Source organism: Tribolium castaneum, chromosome 10 (genome assembly GCF_031307605.1).
Source record: "Tribolium castaneum strain GA2 chromosome 10, icTriCast1.1, whole genome shotgun sequence".
In the NCBI taxonomy this organism is placed as follows: domain Eukaryota; kingdom Metazoa; phylum Arthropoda; class Insecta; order Coleoptera; family Tenebrionidae; genus Tribolium; species Tribolium castaneum.
The window spans coordinates 4208491-4225684 of record NC_087403.1 but is presented as its reverse complement, the minus strand read 5'-3'; the positions used below and the strand labels follow the sequence as shown (position 1 = coordinate 4225684).

Genomic DNA, 17194 nt, shown 5'->3' with positions numbered 1-17194 from the left:
TGGCTAAATTTTACACGAATGTAGAAAAAATTGTTACACTTTTTATTGCAAATTTAGCCACTACACGGGGAAATAAACTTATCAGTATTGTAAAATGTCTTGAGGCATTACACATGAGAAATGTTATTTATTAAGTAACAATTAAGTAAGACTTTGTATTAAGAGTATACACAAAACATGTTAATGTATCAGTATTATTTCTTCCTATTTCAAACGCAGCAACAAATTCGTTTATTTATGTAAATAAAATTTACAATAAAAAACACTTGTTCTATGTTACGTCAGTTCTTCCATTTAATATCCTAAAAAAAACGAAGACAATGTAACACACATTTGACAAAACAAATATCAATGTACCGGGTTATTGAGGCTACTTTTGAGCAAATACATCGCCTGGCTTTCAGGTTCAACCCTTTCCATGTATTTCAAAAGCGCCATTTTGTCCTTTTGTTCAACGTAATAGTTAATAACGTACGTATGTACATCTAATTTTTCTGCCAGGGCTAACCTTTTCGACGCATCGCTTACGCAGCCTATGAACTGTTCAAGTATATTTTCTGGTGGTTTATAACGGCTGATCGCAAGGACGAATAAATCGGGCCTTATGCTCGACTTCAGCACACGTTTTTTAATAACCCACACCTGCAAAAAACAGATAATTGCAAATTATAACACAAGTATACTTACGCTTTTGTTGATAAATGTGGTCAACAGTTTATCCCAGTTTTGCAACTTGCAACAAACACTCATCATCACCCAATCGCTTTGGAAACTGTCAATTTTAAACTGTTTCTGGAACTCATCTATGAGTCCACTGTTATCGTTCGTCATGTACAAATTAGTTAGTAGTTCTATCACAGATTTGCTACTCAAATTGTGCTTAATCTGAAATTCTGAAAATCTTCGGTGATGATGGTTATACAGTGAAACGGAAAACAACCTAGAAATGCTATATTCTCCTCAATTTCCCATCTCTCTTCAGGCGAATAAAAATTATGCGCGTGGTTCACGTTAAACTGCTGCAGTTTTTTTAACAAACTGTCTCGGCTTAAATCATCTTTCGCCAACAAGTAGTATATTTGTTTCTGAAACATTACGTAAAGATCAGAAGCATATCGGATTTTTCGAAAGAAACAGTAACTAGTATTACTTACCTAAAAACATCAAATCACCAAGATCACAATCAATTAACTTATTACAAAAAATACAAAATACAAAACTTTAGTATTGTGATTCAAGGTGCTAACTAAACTAACTGTACATAAGTATGAACTCAAATTAGGTTTATTTTAATTGGAACATGATATTGTAATAAGAATGAGTAATTTAACAATTTTTGGTCCTCGCACTTACCATATATGAAATGTTTCTAGTAGCTCTATAAACAAGAGTAATAACGATTCAATGTTTAAAAAGCTTGTAACTCACAAGAACAACTCAACAAGTCCCTCTGAGTCATTAGCATCTACGAGATAATTGGCATACTGTACGACTGCAATGTTTCGTTTCGCCAGTTGAGTATAAAATATGTTGGGACATAGAGTCTTCTTCATGAAAAGTAGTACCTAAAAATCGATAGACAAATACAAATGAAAACCTGCAGAATACCGTACGGTAAGAATACTGTCCCCATCAGCAATATCAATTGCAGTATCTAACAATTTCAATTTATCTTCAAGAGACTTATATGGGGTAAGTGGGACGTTCCGCCCACAAAACATTTTCTTGATAGCATCCTCAGGCGAAAGCCCCACTTGCTCCTCCTCATAATCCATATCGTCTAAAACTGAACCCAACTATGCAAAAATAACATCAAAAGCAACACACGTTTCTTTAGGTCCTCCTTGGAAATAAGCGCATCAATTGGTAACACAGCTTGCGGCTGCGAAACACCACTAAAAACATCTTCTTCGGGTGTAACTTCCTAAAAACATAATTTTAATTCCATAAAATCGGCTTTGAACGAAATACATCATCGCCATCAAAGAAATTTTGTTGGCTTGAGGAACTTTCATTCCAGAAATCGTCTTCGTTGGACGCCATTGGAAACTAAAAACAATAAGCCTCACAATATCATTGCAAAAAATGCTCACCACTTTTTTGTGAAATCAAACAAAGAACAAAAACAAACACAAACAGCGATAAATGTGAGGCTATGTTGTTTTTTCAGTATCGAAGAGAGGGGGAAATACTCCTGACAGTTAACTGTTAAACTTTCTGCATACAAATAAGAGATGGCGTGTCTCAAAATAAACGTTCAGGTATTCCTAACTTCATGTTTTGTTCTTGTAACTGTTGGAGATGGTTTTTTAATAAAACTTCGCAACATTTAACACTTCTATGAACCAAAAATATGGAAAATTGTCAAATACTATGTATGCCAGACAGATGTGAATTTAATTACTACGAAAAAAGGCAAAAAACGTAACTTGTTACACGTTTTTCGTTTTTTTTTAATTAATGTCGCTTTTATAGCTTCATTTTTTTATAATTATCAATTATGACGCGCATGCACTTTGAGTAAAGTGTGCGCGCAGATGACTTTCAATGTCCTCCATTATCCCCTATCTTGTAATCTTTTTTGTGTAGTGTCAAACATAACAGTGTTGCTGACATTTTAATCAAATATTGCACTTGGAAGTAAGCTATCTTACTCTCCTTATGACTACAAACCTGCTGTATGTATCATGTTAGATAATAAATTGCCTATTTTTGCACCGTTGCATTCGATGTTTTATTTATTTTCTTCTACTGATGCACATGTTCTCTTTTGTTTTGACAAATTCATGCATGAACACCATACATCATTTCCATTTCGAATACCAGGTGAGCAAAAAAAGAAAAGAAAAATATACACCGAACAGTTATTTTTTTTTATTAATAAAACCGTAAAAATAAAAAATGGGTTAGTCATTGAATCAATTACAGAAAAACTGCTTAAATCTACCAAGTAAAATAAATCATTTAAACTATTTGCTCTGACAACAATAATTTCAATGGCAAGGATTTTTATCAAAGTTAAGAAATCCAAAAAAGTTAAACAAACTTATCAAATGTTAAAATAAGATATTGTTATTAGAACAATGAAATAAAGACTACGTAATACGTATACAAGGTGAGTCTGGTAAAATTAATTTTTACTTTTACAAACTGAGTCAGAAATTTTTTCAGTGGAAAAATGTAAAGTTTATTTAAGGATTGCAAAGCGATTTGTTTGTTTAGTAAATGTGCCTTCCTCAGTGATCTAATCTAATGGATTTTTACAAGGAATAATGTAATTAGAACTATAAGTATAAAACCGTAAAAATGGACATAAATTAAAACGCCTTCTAACGCAGCTGATCATTATCCTTTACTTGTTTGAGAATACCTACTCGTTATAGGTCGTAAATTTTACTATCACGTGCACATGTAATGAACAAACTAACTATCCGCAAAAAGATGTATTTATAACCAGCTTGTTTCCTTCGCGCTCCTCAGATCAACGGAATGGTGTTTAGATACAATAACAGGAGATTAAATCAGATAATCAGTCGTAAAACCCGTATATGTCTATATAAAGAGCACATCCAATTCGCTCTTTGTTTACAATTATTTTCGGTTTGTAAAAGAAGGTCGAATCCTCTCACTCATACGACGTGAGTACACTTTTGTGTCGACCCGACCGTCATTTGGTCACGATACTGGCGCGTGGATTTTACAAACGTAGAGTCAGTCCACGATGTAAACAACCGCATCTGTAATATAGACGAACGAACACACTTAAACTTGTTAGTCTTTACTTGTTGTTTTCCAAAACAGTTGTTTCGAATCTAGTGCATCTCCTATTTCACGCTATGTTAACTGAAAGCAATCTTCAAAAGCTAGATGCAGCGCACCAAAGGTAGGACTGCAATTACTAAAATAACTTCCAGTCATAAATCACCTTAAACGCGTGTCCTGCTAAATATTTCCATTATTGTGGAAACTAAACCATTTACAATACGAACTTGGAAGCCTTAAACTTTGCTAGCTTTCTCCGACAATTATTGTCTTTTTTTTTTCTGTTACCTTGCAAATTTACTTCTGGCAAAGTAACCAAAATTCCGTTGTTTTAACAATGATAACAACATTTCTGACATTCTTGACTTGCACCCATGTTTGTTTGAACAAGGGTTGCGATAACAAAACAGCAAAATGGGCTTAAGCTTGATAATTTGCGATAACTTTCGTAGATTTTGGAAGCGCTCCACTTTATAGACAAGCAAAATTTTTATATCGGCTGAATGCAGTAAAAATTGTTGATGTTTATGCACAATTCTGCATCTAATTAAAAGTCCTATTAATAAATAATTATTTAATGAAGCTACAGTTGTGCGTGACGTTCAGAATGGCGCAGTACCTTGATGAACTTTGTTTTGCTTGCAAAATAATTAATAATTCATAGCTTACCTAGGGCTGGCTTCTAGAACATTTTGATGCAATGTTTGATAATAATCGGTAATTGACATTCGTATGTGCAGTAAGCAAAAAGTCAAGTAGAAATTAAAATTCAAATAATGGCACCGGTTTTATTAAGAATTTTTTAACGAGACATTTAATGTTTTAGGATAACATTAGAACTCATAAAAGTCCGATTAATCAGGCAATATTTTTATATTATATAAATCTGTGGGATTATTACTTTTTAACATATAGTAAAAATACTTTTAGCAGACTCACCCTGTAGGTACACTCCTAAATTGATTGATAAAATCTCAATAAAATCCGAATAAAATCTATTGAATTTACAGTACATACTACCCAGTATATTTTTTAATTTTGAAGACCAAAAATCAGAAAAAATAAAAAATAGATAATAACAACAACGAAAACAATACTATTTCTGAAACATCCTCTAGATTAAAAAAACTTACAATTTTTAATAATCAAATTTTAACTGACTGACTAGCCGTGATATTTTTTTTGACATCTCAAGGTGAATTAAAATTGTTTTCGTTCGTAACAAGTTTTTCGTGAAACTAACTAGATCTCAAATTTTAATTTTTGTTACACATGATTAAATTTAATATAAAAAATAAATTAAAAAAAAAGTTTTTTCGTTAAAGAATGTGAAATTATTTTAAAAACTAAGCAGAATCGACCATTTTTTCGCATCGAAGGCGAAATCCCGTTCTGTGAGAAAGACCAGCCCTTAACCGGTTATTTGTCCCAGCAATGAGTAATTGACCAATAAAACTATAAAAATCGCCTCCTACTTGTTTAACTGGTGCACAAAAAATTGCAAGACGATTGAAGCGTTTGTCATTGGATGTGAGGTGGGATATCGCACTCCCAACTGTAAATCGGACCAATCATAAGGCGATTAACACTGAGCAAAAAACTGTTGTGTGATTATTGACTAGTTTGTAAATTTCGGGCAAACGTTCTAGAATTTCGCTGTTTTCTAAGCAAATTACAAGTTTTCTATTACACTTCGGTTAAAAAAGCGTGGATAAATTGTGGATCTTTTTTTTGATAAAGATTTATTCTCGCAATAATTAGTTCCTGTTCAAAGTTTTTCAGCAAAAATTTAATTGTTTCGCAAGATTCCCTCACAAAACTCAAAAATGTACCAAATTAGGTCAAATCTTTTTAGTTATCAACTTTGACAATTTATGAGTTTTGATAATTTAATAATTTTTGTGCAGCAATAACCAAAAATTAGGTGTTCTCTGAAACTATAACTTGAAACAATTATTTTAAAACCAAATTATCTATACTTTTATCTTTATTACAACTCTGTAAAACATTTTTTCAATCCGGATGCAGATCAGGTGCAGAACCATTTTAAAACTATTTTAAAAGGTTTCATAAAGAGTAGACTTGACAGCCTCCTGAAGAGCGATTTTCCGACACTCTTGTGTGTGGTGTTAATATTCTAAATTCGTGCTTGTAGTTTTAAGAACAATATTTGGAATCATTTGAATTTTTTAGCTCTAGCTATAACATGAATAAGCTTTGCCGGCAAGTGTCGATCGAGTCCCCGGCTGGCGCAAGCAGCGAATGCGTCTTCAACTTCGAAGTCCCGGTCCCAGAAGTGCCCCCAAATGGGGCCCGCATTCGGGTGGTGTGTGCCGGCGCTTGCTACCGAATGCGCAACCGATCGCCATCAACCACCAGCATTTCATCGGTCCAGTCGACCGAAGAGTCGTATTATTCGGGGAACCACGGCATCCGGGACGGCGCCCTCTTTCCCGGCTACGAGGTTTCTGGAATAATCGACGCGCTTGGGAGCGAAGTCACACCAACGGGAGACATTGCTGTGAACAAGCGGGTGATCCTGTACCCTTACGACGGGATCCCGCACGGCTATGCCGAATATATCGTGGTCCACGACGTTTCCTTCCTGGTCCCAATCCCCGATAACTTACCGCTGGGGGTCGCGGCCATGCTGCCGACTGGGGCCCTGCTGGCCAAAAGCGCCGTCTTCACAGCGCACAAATACGTGACCGATTTGCTGAAAACACGGGCCGATGACCAGATTTGTAGGATTTTGATCGTGGGGACTGGAGGACTGGCACTTTGGGCGATACGTATCGCGGAGCACCATTTCAAGTGCAAGGACAGGGTACAGATAACTGTGGCGAGCCTCAAGGACGACGGATTCAAACTTGCCAACGAATTGGAAAAGTATTGGGAAAATCGAAACTATTACTTAACTTTCAAATTTTTTTAGTATAACTCTAGTCCAGTGGAACGAAGAAGTGCACGAAAAACAGCTGATCGACAGGACGAAGGACGCCTGCAAGGGGCTGGTGGACATAGTCATTGATTTCGGGACCACGTCCCGATCGCTGCACAGGTCCTTGCAGTGTCTCAATACCGTAATAATACCTTTTGTGTTTTTTATCAAATAACTGTGTTATGCCAGGGCGGGGTCGTGCTCGTGAGTGAGGAAGTCGCCGAGCGTTTGTTGCCAAAATTCTCCACGTTAATTAACAAAACCAATCAAAAAATTGAAGCCGTGTCGGGCGGTTCCATCGAACAGCTCAAGGAAGTTGTAGCGCTTGTGGCTTCAGGCGAGGTAGGTTTGGCAAAAAATGAATCTTTGTGACCCAAATGTTTAGATTATACCGCCTCCACACACCGAGTTTTCGGCAGAGGAAGCCTCGACAGTTGTGCAAAAGCTTTGCCGGTCTGAGATACCCGGACGGGCTATACTCCGTTTTCAGAACATCCAGTAACTGGCGGATAATTATTTTTTACGTTTTGTCTATTGTAATGATATTTCGTATTCACCAAAATATTTTTAATGTCATTATGTGTATTAGACACCTGCAGAGAGTATTCCAATGAAGGCCGATGAGTTGACAAAATATTTGGTTGCTGGTTGCACCATCGGTATTCGTATTTTCGTGATCCAAAGTATTTATGGCTAAATTTTAAGTATTAAAGAATTCTAGTGTGTACAAAAGCAAATTAAAAGGTTTTTATAGTATTATATAAACTGTATATGCATTTACGTTCAGTATCACTTCAAATTTTCGCATTTGGTTAAGTTTTATCTTTGTTTCACTGTATTATTGTGTAAATATTTTATTAATATATTGTATTAAATATACCATTTGTGGTCATTTTTTTAAACAGGACGAAATAAACAGCAATTTTATTAAAATAGTTTATTAGAGTTACATAATTTTTGATATAAAAAAGCAAAAGAGAAGCACTACGTACAGATAAGTGGACAGAACTTAAACGTATTTATTTTCTCAACTTGGGGCAAATTTTTGGTTTTTCTTTCAATATCGCTGGTTTTGTGACGACAGCTTGGGGCTGGACGAACGCCTCGTAAATGCAGTCGTCGCTCTCGCCGTCTGTTGAGAAAGAACTGTTTAGGGATGGTGTTGACTGGGCGTCGTCTTTGGGCAAGGATTCACTCGAGGCATTTTCTTTCAGGGGAGTTGGTGGCAAGGGCACGTTCGTTTTAATGCGCCCACGTGCAGGCAAATCTGGCGGTTTATTTTGCGAAAAATCGTTCCTAAAAATATTTTTATTGCGATAATTACGACAATACTTGAGTGGTTACGTTTCAATGTCGTTTTTCTTGTCGTTTTTAATACTAATTGGTTCAAGTATCGTGTCGTAAGTTTGGGAAATATCATCGTCTGAGTCTGAAAGTGGGGGCTCCTCGCAAGTGTTGAGATTATTGTGGCATTTATTAATGTGTGAAATCCACTGTTGTACATCTTTATGCGTCGACGTGAGAAACTGTAAAGTTAGAGGAACTAAAAAAATATGATCACAAACGGAGCTCACATAATATGTTTTTCCTTCGCCTAGCGTGCAAACCAGTTCAAAATCTTGTGGAGGGTTCTTTTTTTGTTTGTTTGCGACAATCTGGGCTTTGTGAAATTTGAGATTGAAGGCTTGTAATGGTTTGCAATCTTTTTCCGAAGAATAAACCAGCATCCAGTTGTTGTGTAAGCCGGCGTAAACTCGACGATTTTTCTCAAATTTAAGTATAATTTTGTACCTCCATGTGAGGTAGCCGTATTTAATTTCCTGCGATACGTCTTTCGCAGGTAAATCTAAAATAATCGGTAAAACGGACTCGTAACAAGTAATTACTTACTTGCGTAAGGGTTTATTGGTATTTCTACAACGGGTGTTGCGCACCGTACAATTGTAGATTCATCTACAGCTGAATAAATCGCATTTGTGTCATCTTCATCTGTCTCGGCTGGAAACGAAATTTTGTTGTTTTTATATATTGCTTTTGTACTAACCATTGCTAGGCCTTTTTTCCATATCTACATAAGCTCCATTATTGTCAAGTGACACTCTTGTGATATTCAGCAGTTGTTCTTTGGATCTGTTAATTAATTCTTCTGCCTGCTTTCGGGCAAGAGGTGATAACTGTTCGTAATTTACTTCATCCGATAAAAATTTGCAAATGTCTGCAATAAAACAAGGAAAACAGTACAATATTTCGAACAAGGAAAATGCTCTATAAACCATAATACTACAGAATTAATTTTTTGCCTTATAGTAACGAAAAAATGAAACATGAAAGAAGTAAGTTCACTGCACTTACCATTTAAAAGTTTATTAAGATTGGAGCACAGATCTTCCACTGTAACAGCCATAGTACCTAGTTTCTAGTTGTGCTAAATTATTATTATTAAAGTCCTTGTCTTAATTGTCGGTCAATTGGTAGAACGAACTTTAACACATGTCTCAAATGCAAGCGTGCACTGTCTGTCTCAAACACAAATAATTTCGACGCTCATTCACCAAAATGACTTTTTGAACTCCCGCAACGATGAAACAAATCGGAGGTCATAAAAAGTGGAGAATTTTAGGAACACCGACGATGTTCTAACGATGTTATTTTTACAACGCTGTATCACTTGCTTATCTTGCTCTATTCCACGCCCAATTTATTTCCTTCCATTAAATACGCCAATGCAATGCGTGTGTGCATTTAAAAGTTGCCATAATTCGGAATCAACTGAAAATTGCACAAGGGTTTTTTGTTTTATGCCACTGTTTGTTTCCAAGGCGGAAAATGTAGAGCACTTGAGCGGGCATATCTTATCTTTCGCCAAAGTAACACAATTAATTTTTGGACGAGATGTAATAATGACTGTATTTAAAAAAAATCACCGAAAATATTAACAAAAAATAAATACGCTGGCAATTATATAAATTTAGGAATTAACAAAAAAAAAACGTAAAGTTAACTGGGTTAAGAGATTATCTAAAAGATAGACTTTTTTGAATTATCGTCGAATTTTCATTGAATTATCGACGTGTTATTTTTAATGATAAAAGATCTATTGAAATAAATAAATTTGGGAGAAATAATTTTTACCTTTTTTCGGAAATATGTTTATTAATTTTTTCTGGCCACCTATTACACCGAAAATTACGGAGAGTTCGATTTTTGATACCAACTGTACACTTGAAGTGGTTAAGGAATTTTTACGAAGGTAACGAAATTTCTGTTTTACTGTGGACGGCGCAATCGTCTAACTTCAGGATGCAGGATTTATTCGCACCTCTAAATGCGGCGCGGCAATAATTTTATTTTTGCCTTTTTTTAATTGTAATTTTTTTTAACTGTAACAACGTCAAACAGTCATTTTCATGAAAATTTTTGAAATTTACGCTAAAAAATAAATCGTTCCTAATATCCATAGATATGTATTTACTGAGTGGTAAGTGATAGGATTTTGGAGGTTGAGGGGGTGTAAAACAAAACTAACTATGAACCTTTTAATATTTAATAAACCATACAAAAAAAAGCAATATAGATAAAGAACTCACTTGCACAATGTTATTTATCCAGTTCATCAGAATATTTATCACGCATCATTCATTCATAAAATAATCTAATCTTTTAAATATATGTGTAAATATATTAAGAACAAAATATATAAATTAATGAATCAAATTAAAAATCGAACTTATTGTATATGACATACATACGAATTAAGTTGCTTTTTGAGAAATTACAGATAAAACATAATATTTTAATAGAGGAGCAAACTCCTTTTGCACTTGTCTATTGCATGTACACATAAAAAGGTGAAGAAACATTATAGGTCGGAGCAGATTATAGAATGAGGATTAGTAATGACTGAAAATCTTATCTTCCATAAATATTTATAAAAAAAACTACAATGTGTATTATGTCAAACAATAATCATTGCTGCTCTACAGTATCTGCAACCTGCTCCGTGGAGGAATGTAGACACATGCAAGTAGTACTTAGTATAGAATAAACACAGAACGCCGTGAATACATCCAACCTAGCCTAGACTGGTGGACAAGTAGGTATCAGGAACTCGAAAATTTATTACACCAAAGTACAGCCACACAATGTCCTTATCTTCGTATCGTATATTCAGCTTTCAAAGGAAAATCTGCAAAACAGAAAACATTCATGACTAGTAGTAGTCAAACAGTTGAAAATTGGCGAGCTCGCAACGATGAGGGCAGGAAGAGCTGACAAGACCACCGCCCGGGTTAGTACAGGTTAGGTAGGAATAAAGGCGTCCACCAGCCAAAGAGGCCAGCGAGGGAGTTATTGTATGAAATACTCAGGGTGGTCCGAGTCTTTCTCAAACCTCTTGGCCTCCTCTTGCATGCTCTCTTTTATTTTCAAAATAGCAGCCGATTCCGTTTGGTCCTGCAAGGAAAGCGACCTTTAGTGGTTAAGTGTGTCAGTCTACAAAGCGTAAGCACCGGCCACTGCGTTTGAAACTCACGTTTTCTCCCGGTCCTCCAAATCCCCCTAAGTTGTAGTCGCCCATTCCGCTACCGCTGTCCTCTCGCGGTGTTCCTGGGCCTCCATTCGCCGGCGAATTCTTCATTCCGTCCATTCCGTCACCGTTCAGCACTGGACCCATCGAATTCGGGCCCATGGGACCCATCGGCCCTCCTTCGGGCCCACCACCCATCTGGAACTCTCCAGGCATGTTTCCGCCAACCGCCGGCTTCATTAACGTGTACATGTTCTCGCCGCCCGAGTTCGACGAATCTTGCGGGCTCGGCATTATCGGGGTTCCGGGGCCCGGCGGCCCAGCCGACCCCGGCGGGCCCCCGTAGTTGCCAGGCGACGAGGAAGAATAGTTCATTGGCTGAAACACACATGCCTAGCTTTTTAACTTGCTCATACTTTCGTAGTTAACAAATATTATAAACACAGCTTTAATTACAAGTTCCGCTGTAATTGTGCAGTGACTTACTGTAGACGTGTTGGGCTGCCACTGCGGCCGTCCGCCGGGGCCCGTCATGGACATGGGGGGCATGGGGCCACCAGGTCCTAGACTGCTATTAGGTGGTGGGCCCCGTAAACTGGGACCGTAGGTCCCGGGGCCTAGCGGCCCCATTGAAGGTCCTCTGGGAGGGTTCATTCGATTCATTGGGTTCATTCCCGGGGGGCCTATCAAACAAACGGCTATTTACATATTTATTGTAAGTGGAGTTGTTCGCACGTACGACACCAGCATGCCAGCACCAATGACTTCCATTGATATTATAGGTATAGATGTATATACATATACGTGTTCAAAATTCCATTATTGACGCCTATTTGCGGTGGCTGGTCAAGTAACTTGACTTGACCTGACCTGACTAGGTGTCAATAAAATAATCCGAAACACAGTTAGGGTAATCTAAAACTAGCTAGCTTATTAAGAAAGGTACTCGAAAAATGAGGACATGGCAGTGTTAGATCACCCCGTAACGAGCAAAGCAAGTAAAGTGTATGCGTATGGATGTGTGATGGTGAAGGAGCGCATTGCCTACCTTGCCAACCTACAAATTCTCCGCCTTCACCTGGAGACAGAAATAGATGCATTACATGAGGCATATCATGAATTTTGCTTCATGCTTGTGCAATTCTTGTATGTTATAATCATTACTACTCTATCGATATTAATATTATTAATTTTGTAAATATTAAATGTTATTATGAGTCAATCCAATTTTATTGAATAACGGGTAAACAACGACTTTTACCTTGTCTCGTCGGATCCATATTATTGGGCATCATTGGCTGTCCGGGGGGCTTTAAATATACAACGTTAATGACAATGAGTTACAATTAAGAATGGAAATTAACAAATATGAGCAATGCTTAGTGCTGATACATACTCCGTTAAAATCGCTCGCGATTTGGGGCATCCTTACACCCGGTCTAGGACCTGCCGGATACCGGGGACCCATGAAAGGTTGCGCCGACATCATTTGTGTGTGAGGTGGAGGCGGCTGTGAATGGGGAGAGGGTTGGCTTGAAGGGTGTGTGGGTGGTGACGGCCTCATCGTTGAATTCTAAATAATAAATGTTGAAACTGTACAAAAAAAAGGAAAAACACTTACTGGAAAAAATCCTGGCGGTATGGGACCTCCAGGCATTCCGTCAGCTGGAGGCATTTGTCCCAACGGACTTGGTGCTGGGCCAGTGTTCTAAATTTAAAACACATATAGTATATATCGAGCTGACTCAAAATTATGTGGCATAATTTTAACTACACTACAACTATGCCACACCATTTCAAATCACGGCACATGTACACAATACCCATAAACAAAATAAAGGAAACTTTTCTGTACATTGAATATGTCGTGTAAATTTCAACACAGTAACAGACAAATAATAACAACTTAAATAACAACCAACAAATGTAGATGTTACTCTACCAATGGTCAATAGTGGAAGCCTATCCGCTATTCCTGATGTCTTCCGTATCTTCACGAAAAGTTTTGATTCTGGCCGCTTTTCCACACTAAAACAGCTAGCTAAAGATTATTTGAGTTGAAGGTTCCGAAAGTCTTAGGAAAAAACCAAACATAACTCAGCTTGTTTAGTGTCCAACGAAAAAATGTGTACAGAAAATTATTAGTTTGATAAGAAATATTTAAGTTTCCTTAATTTTGCTCTATGCGTAATATGACAAAAAATATAATGCAATACTATAAGTAGTGTTGGTGGTGCCAACGTAAAAATGGACACATCTTCATATCACGTAATATTCAGTTTTTTGTTACTTCCACTAAAGAATAAAAATATAAATCAGATAAATACTCACATGTGCAATGCCATTAACTCCATACCCAGAATTTACAAAGCCCTAAAATAGGAAAAACAAATTAATAACAAGTTTTAGCCGCAAACAAATGACGCGCCTCAAAAACATTCGATAATTACGTGGAAAACTGTCGTGATCGTAGGGCATACCCGACTTAAAATAAATGTGTTTATTTTTGTCGATAAATATAATAGTCAGAATAGAACATCATAACAATTATAACCTTGGTCCCACATTGCGGGAGGAATTTTCACTCCCAATCAAAGGATCTAGTTTTGGTCTAAAACAATTACGTAAAGCGAATCTTTCGGCAAAAGAATTGTTTATTTACAAGTGCACGACACGCAGTAAAAACACCAACGCCTGATTAGTGATTACAAAATATTTCCATATGTTTAGTTGAATCACAGAGGGAAGGTGCTTCTTGTCACTTGTTTACCTTCTCTGTTTGAAAAAATCGGACGTAACACTTGTTTTAATAATTCCAGGGACAAAATTAAGACTGCCAGGCCTTGTATGAAATTTCTGGCACAACCTTTGATATTAAAAAAAATAATTTTTAGTCCCAACCTACTTTTAATATTTCACGCTTCTTTGAAATAAAAAACTTTTTTTCTTGACTAGCCTTTATTTGTTTAGAAGTCATTAACAGGTCAGGATCATTTTTTTAAAATCATTGTTTAAAAAAAAATGTTCGTTCATGTTCAAGTGAAACAAATTAAAATTTTTATAATAAATAATTTGCGCATTAATAATGTTTGTCGATTGTGAGAGAAAATGTTATAAACAAAGCCCGTTGGTGGATTTTCGCGCTGAATTTTGTATCAGTGCTTATAAAACCAAATAATAAAACCGGCGAATAGAAATGCGTACTTAAAGCAGCGTTGCCATGCTCCAACCTGGAGTATTGATCCACAAAGGACAACCGCTGTACTAGCAACACAGAACCAGGATATGGAATTAGAAGGAAGATATACTCACATAATCATGAAAAGCTTTAGCTTCTGATGAATGCTCGCAGGTATCCCTCCTTTCTGGAGCGGCGCAATATAAATCCCAAAATACACTAAAAACACTCTCCTCAATAAAAATCGTTTCTAAACAAAATTTAACTGTCTCACCACCACCAAGAGTGCAAAAATCCAGGGGGCTCTCCTAACGTTATATTCTTCTCCCACCGAATCTATAATCCGATTTGTTTTCAACAATCACGAAACTGACAGAACTCACCTCTGAAAGAAATGTTTGTGCGGCCTTTTGTGCACCAACGTGAAGTAAATATTCATATACGTATAATGCCAACCTGCACAATAGCTAGAGTCAGTTTTGGGTTTAAAATTCGGGTGAAAATTTTTGAAAAATGGATTAGCGGGACTGTTGACAGAGCAAAGACAATCACATAAACAATCACCGCCACGTGGGTACGTCTTTGGCAATTGTCGCGATGTTTGAGGCAAATACGTGAGAATGGATTGAATAAAAATTGGTGGAGTTAGAGGTATGGGGGGCAAGTGAGCTTACTTTTCTCGTGCTTGTGCATCGGACGGCACTGTTGATCCCTTTCCTTTCGCGTACATTTTTAAAATACAAAGGAACACAGAGCTGAATTTAACCTACATACAATTAAATATATTATTACTTAAAAATTAACTATTTGAGCGAACACGCTGGTTCTATATGACGAGAGATCCAGTTCATGGTAATCCGGCCGGTTCAACTTCACCGCAGCCAGATTACTTTTCCCCAATTAACATCACTTGGAAATATCTACAACTTGCCAACAAACACGCACATCGAAAACGCAACAATACACACATTAAATTCTTTCGACGCCGCACTCAAAATTCTCACTAAAATACTCCCGATTGCGCACGCGCCACTGTCCCGTAGCCTATGTTGCCATAACACGTTACCATAATCACTCTCTTCCAATAATTTGATTTCCGGAAGGAATTGGCGCAATTCGCACATTCAACCCCACGCACATCGGGCACCTTCCGAGCGCCGGTTCTGGCCAATTTTGGAGGGAAAAGCTGCTTTTGCGATTGCTTTTTCGGCCAAATAGCCACAACATACAATTAACTCCACGATCACCCTGGCAACCGTGGACCTTCTTGATGACTTGATGTACCGATATTTGACGTTTGCGCATAACAAGGGGGCGGGACTCGATGGTAAACGCAAAATGTACAAAAGCCAAAAATCCACAACATTCGTGTGCCCCACACAAACCTTGGAAAAGCGAAAATGAAGCGAAATTCACTCGTCCAGGCCGATTACCCACGTGGGGACCCACTATTAACTGAACTGGCCCTTTTGTGGTGAAAGTCGCTTCCAAATCTCGCGTCCATAGCTTGGGAAAAATGCTACTTTGCGTATTTACACACTATCATGTTTTGATAAAAAATATCAAAATAAAGTGCGTCGGACTGACGTCAAACCCTTATTGTTGTTTTAACTTAAAGTCTCGAATTACAATAGTACAAGCAAAATCTAAGAAATTTCAAATTTGGCGCAGTACTACTTTTCAGCGCGCAGTCACAGATTATACAATAATTAAAACCTTCAAAAAAACAAAAAAAAAATTGAACTCGCCCTAGCAAAGTTTTGTGCCCCTACAACCCTCTGGAGTTGTGAAATGTGCAAAAAAGTTAAAAATTTTGATTTTTGAGTACATGATTTTTCGAAATTTTCGGTACCTGGAACATTTATGGAGTAATAAGCCTATGAAGTTTACTACCGTTGGAAAGCTCTTTTAATTATCTCTCTTTTTCAAAAAAAGATCATTGTTCTCCGATTAATAGTTTTCGAGAAAATTGCAAATAAAAGCAAAAATTGGTAAAATTTTAAAAAATTCATAACTAAAAAACTATTGGGAATTTGGCAGTTTTCTCGATGCCAATCGATTCCCCGGATCATTTTGCATGGGTAGGGATGGAAATAGTTCTACTTTTTCAAATAGTTTAGTCGTAATTGAGAAAATAAAAAAAATTAATGGTCAAGGCAAATACCTTCATGAAAATGAAAAAAGAAATTTTAATTTTACTCTAGCAAAGTTTTATTGGCTTTTATAAATCTTAACAACCCACTAGAGTTGTTACAAGTCTAAAAAAGTTCATTTGTTCGATTTTTTGATGTTTGATTTTTTCAATTTTTGTCAAGATTTTGGCCGATTTCGGGTACCCGGATCATTTATCGAGCAATAACTCCGGAACTATTAGGGATAACCCTATGAGGTGTATTATCGTTGGAAAGCTCTTTTAATTATCTATCATTTTAAAAAAAGATCATTGTTCTCCGACTTATAGTTTTCGAGAAAATTGCAAATAAAAGCAAAAATAGGTAAAATTTTAAAAATTCATAACCAAAAAACTATTGGGAATTTGGCAGTTTTCTCGATGCCAATCGATTCCCCGGATTATTTTGCAAGGGTAGGAATGAAAATAGTTCTACTTTTTCAAATAGTTTAGTCGTAATTGAGAAAATAAAAAAAATTAATGGTCAAGGCAAATACCTTCATAAAAATGAATAAAAAATTTTTAATTTTACTCTAGCAAAGTTTTATGGGCTTTTATATGTCTTAACAACCCACTAGAGTTGTTAAAGTCTAAAAAAGTTCATTTGTTCGATTTTTT

The 17194-nt window shown here is 36.6% G+C and overlaps 4 protein-coding genes across 9 annotated transcripts; 1 reads left to right on the top strand and 3 right to left on the bottom strand.

Moving 5' to 3' along the window:
• Nucleotides 1-104: 104 nt before the first annotated feature.
• Nucleotides 105-2384, bottom strand: Vps16B (Vacuolar protein sorting 16B). 2 transcript variants are annotated; one of them, XM_064359451.1, is made up of 10 exons: nt 2094-2384; nt 1972-2049; nt 1828-1924; nt 1614-1786; nt 1429-1565; nt 1354-1378; nt 941-1085; nt 688-893; nt 358-642; nt 105-302 (listed from the first exon to the last, which is right to left on the bottom strand). In XM_064359451.1, exons 2-10 carry the CDS (start codon nt 2041-2043, stop codon nt 282-284), a joined length of 1161 nt encoding a protein of 386 aa, XP_064215521.1. In that variant the 5' UTR covers nt 2044-2049; nt 2094-2384; the 3' UTR covers nt 105-281. The 2 variants fall into 2 exon arrangements, with proteins under 2 accessions (XP_064215521.1, XP_064215522.1); XM_064359452.1 differs by having other exon boundaries at nt 2097-2384.
• Nucleotides 2385-2524: 140 nt separating this feature from the next.
• Nucleotides 2525-7582, top strand: Drat (Death resistor Adh domain containing target). Of its 3 annotated transcripts, XM_064359450.1 has the most exons (6): nt 3592-3883; nt 5956-6651; nt 6698-6845; nt 6893-7045; nt 7089-7239; nt 7293-7582. In XM_064359450.1, the coding sequence occupies exons 1-5, from the start codon at nt 3837-3839 to the stop codon at nt 7203-7205; spliced, it is 1161 nt and encodes a 386-aa protein (XP_064215520.1). In that variant the 5' UTR covers nt 3592-3836; the 3' UTR covers nt 7206-7239; nt 7293-7582. The 3 variants fall into 3 exon arrangements, with proteins under 3 accessions (XP_015835020.1, XP_008193505.1, XP_064215520.1); XM_015979534.2 differs by lacking the exon at nt 3592-3883 and adding an exon at nt 2525-2640 and having other exon boundaries at nt 7089-7582; XM_008195283.3 differs by lacking the exon at nt 3592-3883 and adding an exon at nt 2540-2678 and having other exon boundaries at nt 7089-7582.
• Nucleotides 7583-7625: 43 nt separating this feature from the next.
• Nucleotides 7626-9537, bottom strand: blow (blown fuse). Its single transcript, XM_008195280.3, has 6 exons — nt 9056-9537; nt 8748-8918; nt 8594-8701; nt 8278-8549; nt 8048-8229; nt 7626-7999 (listed from the first exon to the last, which is right to left on the bottom strand). The coding sequence occupies exons 1-6, from the start codon at nt 9105-9107 to the stop codon at nt 7723-7725; spliced, it is 1062 nt and encodes a 353-aa protein (XP_008193502.1). The 5' UTR covers nt 9108-9537; the 3' UTR covers nt 7626-7722.
• Nucleotides 9538-10233: 696 nt separating this feature from the next.
• On the bottom strand, nt 10234-15844 carry Ssdp (Sequence-specific single-stranded DNA-binding protein). Of its 3 annotated transcripts, none has more exons than XM_008195279.3 (12): nt 15081-15844; nt 14790-14862; nt 14681-14742; nt 14541-14625; nt 13560-13601; nt 12850-12936; nt 12625-12801; nt 12490-12538; nt 12277-12306; nt 11715-11911; nt 11235-11606; nt 10234-10889 (listed from the first exon to the last, which is right to left on the bottom strand). In XM_008195279.3, the coding sequence occupies exons 1-12, from the start codon at nt 15134-15136 to the stop codon at nt 10878-10880; spliced, it is 1242 nt and encodes a 413-aa protein (XP_008193501.1). In that variant the 5' UTR covers nt 15137-15844; the 3' UTR covers nt 10234-10877. The 3 variants fall into 3 exon arrangements, with proteins under 3 accessions (XP_008193501.1, XP_008193499.1, XP_973397.1); XM_008195277.3 differs by having other exon boundaries at nt 10234-11155; nt 15081-15838; XM_968304.5 differs by lacking the exon at nt 12277-12306 and having other exon boundaries at nt 10234-11155; nt 15081-15836.
• Between the last annotated feature and the right edge of the window lie 1350 nt (nt 15845-17194).

Excerpts from the sequence above, each read along its gene's own strand:
- Drat (XM_064359450.1), top strand. The coding sequence starts at position 3,837 with ATGTTAACTGAAAGCAATCTTCAAAAGCTAGATGCAGCGCACCAAAG. Across the intron at positions 6,846-6,892 it reads CCTTGCAGTGTCTCAATACC|GGCGGGGTCGTGCTCGTGAG; the intron begins GTAATAATACCT and ends GTGTTATGCCAG. Across the intron at positions 7,046-7,088 it reads CGCTTGTGGCTTCAGGCGAG|ATTATACCGCCTCCACACAC; the intron begins GTAGGTTTGGCA and ends CCAAATGTTTAG.
- blow (XM_008195280.3), bottom strand. The coding sequence starts at position 9,107 with ATGGCTGTTACAGTGGAAGATCTGTGCTCCAATCTTAATAAACTTTTA. Across the intron at positions 8,702-8,747 it reads GGAAAAAAGGCCTAGCAATG|CCGAGACAGATGAAGATGAC; the intron begins GTTAGTACAAAA and ends TTTCGTTTCCAG. Across the intron at positions 8,000-8,047 it reads AAGAAAAACGACATTGAAAC|GAACGATTTTTCGCAAAATA; the intron begins GTAACCACTCAA and ends AAATATTTTTAG.
- Ssdp (XM_008195277.3), bottom strand. The coding sequence starts at position 15,136 with ATGTACGCGAAAGGAAAGGGATCAACAGTGCCGTCCGATGCACAAGCA. Across the intron at positions 14,863-15,080 it reads GATGCACAAGCACGAGAAAA|GTTGGCATTATACGTATATG; the intron begins GTAAGCTCACTT and ends GCTATTGTGCAG. Across the intron at positions 12,539-12,624 it reads TCGCGAGCGATTTTAACGGA|CCCCCCGGACAGCCAATGAT; the intron begins GTATGTATCAGC and ends GTATATTTAAAG.
- Vps16B (XM_064359451.1), bottom strand. The coding sequence starts at position 2,043 with ATGGCGTCCAACGAAGACGATTTCTGGAATGAAAGTTCCTCAAGCCAA. Across the intron at positions 1,086-1,353 it reads CTAGAAACATTTCATATATG|AAACAAATATACTACTTGTT; the intron begins GTAAGTGCGAGG and ends GTAATGTTTCAG. Across the intron at positions 894-940 it reads GGAGAATATAGCATTTCTAG|AATTTCAGATTAAGCACAAT; the intron begins GTTGTTTTCCGT and ends GAAGATTTTCAG.